This window comes from Propithecus coquereli, unplaced genomic scaffold, assembly GCF_000956105.1.
Source record: "Propithecus coquereli isolate 6110/MARCELLA unplaced genomic scaffold, Pcoq_1.0 Scaffold7, whole genome shotgun sequence".
NCBI lineage: Eukaryota > Metazoa > Chordata > Mammalia > Primates > Indriidae > Propithecus > Propithecus coquereli.
Window position 1 is genome coordinate 20,892,625 of NW_012153062.1, and position 3,535 is coordinate 20,896,159.

At 41.2% G+C, this 3,535-nt stretch overlaps 1 protein-coding gene across 1 annotated transcript in view; it reads right to left on the reverse strand.

The window, feature by feature from the left end:
* FAM73A (family with sequence similarity 73, member A) overlaps positions 1-3,535 on the reverse strand; it is a 95,324-nt gene that overhangs the window by 56,031 nt on the left and 35,758 nt on the right. Inside the window, 1 exon segment of the mRNA XM_012661035.1 lies at positions 1,534-1,660. Coding sequence (XP_012516489.1) covers positions 1,534-1,660 — 127 coding nt within the window.

Here is a 3,535-nt window from a genome sequence, read left to right on the forward strand (position 1 = left end):
CTGCAGCCTCCAACTCCTGGGCTCAAGCAATCCTCTTGCCTCAGCCTGCTGAGTAGCTAGGACTACAGGCATGCACCACCATGCTCAGCTAATTTTATTTATTTTTTCCTGTAGAGACAGGGTATCACTGTACTACCCAGGCCACTCTTCAACTCCTGACCTAAAGCAATTCTCCCGCCTAGGCCTCCCAAAGTGCTGGGATTACAGGTGTGAGCCACCATGCCCAGCCCCAATCTTAATTGTATAGTAAGACCCCCTGCAGCATCTCTAGCTTTGCTCTATTTCTCTTCAATTCAAACTTTCAATATTCTAACAGAAGCTGTGAATGTAAGTTACTAGACAATTAGAGTGATCTAGAAATATAGTGAGCTTCATTCTCTGGAGACTTTTGGAAAAAGTAGTAAAAGAACTATTCTTCCTTCTTTCCCACAGAAGGAGTACCTACTGTGATAGCACTGGCGATGACATAGTCTAACTATTCTAACGTGTGGCAATATGTTCAGAAGCATATGGTCCTTCTGCCAAGTCATCAACCCCCTTACTGCTCACTGGCCAGGGCCACATGAAGGTTTTTTGGTTTTGTTTTTTATTTTGTATACATTTCCATTAAAAGAAAGATAGCGTGAAATAGAGTAGGGAAAAACAGGGAAGAGCATTTGAATCTTCTGATTCAGCAATAGGTTCATTTGGTTCTTCTCCAAGGCTCCAGTGAGGTCCCCTAGATATGCTCATAGTCAAGCCAAAAGGACTACTGAGATGTAATACACAGAAGGCCTTCTTTCTATCTTTCTTTTTTTATCTGACTTGCATCAAGTATGAAGGCCTTCTTTCTATTTAAATTTTTTTTCTGGATATAAAAAGAATACAAATGACAGCTAAATAAAATAGATCAAGTAAAGTGGATTCTGACAGATTCATTAGATTAGAGTCAACAGATTACGTAAGGTTAGGGTCATAGGCTGAATAACGGCCACACGAAGATATCAGATCCTAATTCCTAGAACCTATAACTGTTGATGTGATTAAGAATCTCAACACGAGGAGATTATCCTAGATTACCTGGTGGGCCCTAAATCTAATCAAAAGTGTCCTTTTAAGAGAGAGGTAGAGGGAGACTTGATACACACAGAGGAGAATGTGATATGAAAATGAAGGCAGAGACAGGAGTGATGTGGCCACAAGCCAAGGAATGCTGGCAACTATCAAAACCTGGAAGAGGCCAGGAATGAATTCTTCCCTAGGCCTCCAGAGGGAGCACTGCTCTACTGACACTTTAATTTCAACCCAGTGACAATGAGTTTGGACTTCTGGCCTCTAAAACTCTGAGTGAATATGTTGTTTTAAGCCACCAAGTTTATGGTAACTTATTACAGCACCCCCAGGAAACTAATACAATGGGCTATGTTATGTAGACTAGATTCAACAGACAAAAGAACATTTTAAAATTATAGTTGCTTCTCTTAGAACAATTCAGTTTTAGTTTCAAATTAAATGTGAGTACAGTATCTTAAAACTTTATCATATTATTCCTACCCATTAAGTATAAGTTCTCGGGAGTGGTCACAGGAATATTAACAAGTTTAATATCATCTTCATCAGCTTTGTCCCAGGAATTAGAATTGCCACAAGCACAGCTATGACAAGAATTGACACTCTGGACCTAAAATTAAGATAGAGAGAAGTTACTTCAAAATCTCTCTTATGATAGAATATTGTGTTTCTGTCGTTGTTCTTTTTTTTTTTTTTTTTGTAAGAGTCAGGGTTCTGCTCTGTTGCCCAGGCTGTAGCACAGTGGTGCCATCAAGCCTTGCTGCACTCTCAAACACCTGGGCACAAGCAATCCTCCCACCTCAGCTTCCAAGTAGTTAGGACTACAAGTGCACCACCACATCTAGCTAATTTTTGTATTTTTTGTAGTGACGGGGTCCTGAACTGCTCTTGAACTCCTGGCCTCAAGCAATCCTCCCACCTTGGCCTCCCAAAGTGCTGGGATTATAGGGATGAGCCACTGTGCCTGGCCGGTATGTTGTGACCTTATATATTTACAAATTACTTATATAACTCCTATTACTGGTAAAACAATCCATGAAATTTCCACCTGAAGAAATAATTCTGATTGTATTCAATCAAATTTAGGAGTCATATGACCCTAAATATTCTGAGACTGTTTACTCAAAAATATACAAGTAGAATATCTTGAACATAAATCACCATTTTCATCAAAAATCAGTTAGTTATCTTTATATCATTTACTGTTTTAAGTATTATAAATTTTATCTATAACTACTTTGATGTAAGGTAGATAGTTTACTTGTTTTTTTTGTTTTTCTTTTTTTTCTTTTTTTAGAGACACAGTCTCACTCTGTTGCCCAGGTTAGAATGCAGTGGCACAATCACAGCTCACTGTAAACCTTGAACTCCTGGGATCAAGTGATCATTTCTCCTGGCTCTCCCTCCCGAGTAGCTTGGACTACAGATGAGTGCCACCACACCCAACTTTTATTTTTCTTTTTAAATTTTTTACGACGCTGACTCTGCGAAATGGTAACTGAAAGTGAAAAGTCTCTGTCGTCTTTGTACATGCCCTCCCTTAGCAAGGTTCACTGAGTCAATTTTTTCAGTTACCTCTATGCAGATGATTCTCAAATCCCTAACTCCAGTTCTGTCCTCTGAGAAATCTAGGTCTACGTTTCCATTTGCCTATCAGCTCTCTTGCTGGCATCTCAAACTGACCACAGTTATGCACCTCATAACGATATTTCAGTCAACAATGGACAGTATATATGATAGTGGACCCATAAGATTATAATACCGTATTTTTACCGTAGCTTTTCTATGTTTAGATATACAAATACCATTGTGTTACAACTGCCTACAGTATGCAGTATAATAACATGCTGTACAGGCTTGTAGCCTAGGAGCAATAGGTTACACCACATGGCCTAGGTGTATACTAGGCTACACCATTTAGGTTTGTGTAAGTATATTCTCTGATGTTCACACAATGAGGCAATCACCTAACAACGCATTTCTCAGAACTATAGCCTGTTGTTAAGCGATGCATGACTGTATATCAAAACAGGACCTTACATATCCTGCTCTTCCCCATCTGGGGGTGCTCTGCTCAGGGATGGGCCAGCAGGGCTATACCCAACCTCCCTGGGAAGCAGAGATTCAAGAAACCTCTGGGGTCCTGTTTTCTTTTTGTATGATTCCAGGGGTGCACAAGGCCCATGGGGGTACCTGAACAGAAGGGCATGAGAGGGAGGGCTGCACCCCCACAGTCTTGCTCTGCTGGTGTAGCAGGCAGCTGCCCACCCCCACCACACCCTGCACCGCAGGCTCCTGAGTCAGCAGATTAAGCATTTTATAAATTGTATTTTAAATACATGTTTTAAACTTGTCAAAAAACCCAAAGACAGGCCGGGCGCGGTGGCTCACGCCTATAATCCTAGCTCTCTGGGAGGCCGAGGCGGGCGGATTGTTTGAGCTCAGGGGTTCGAAACCAGCCTGAGCAAGAGCGAGACCCCGTCTC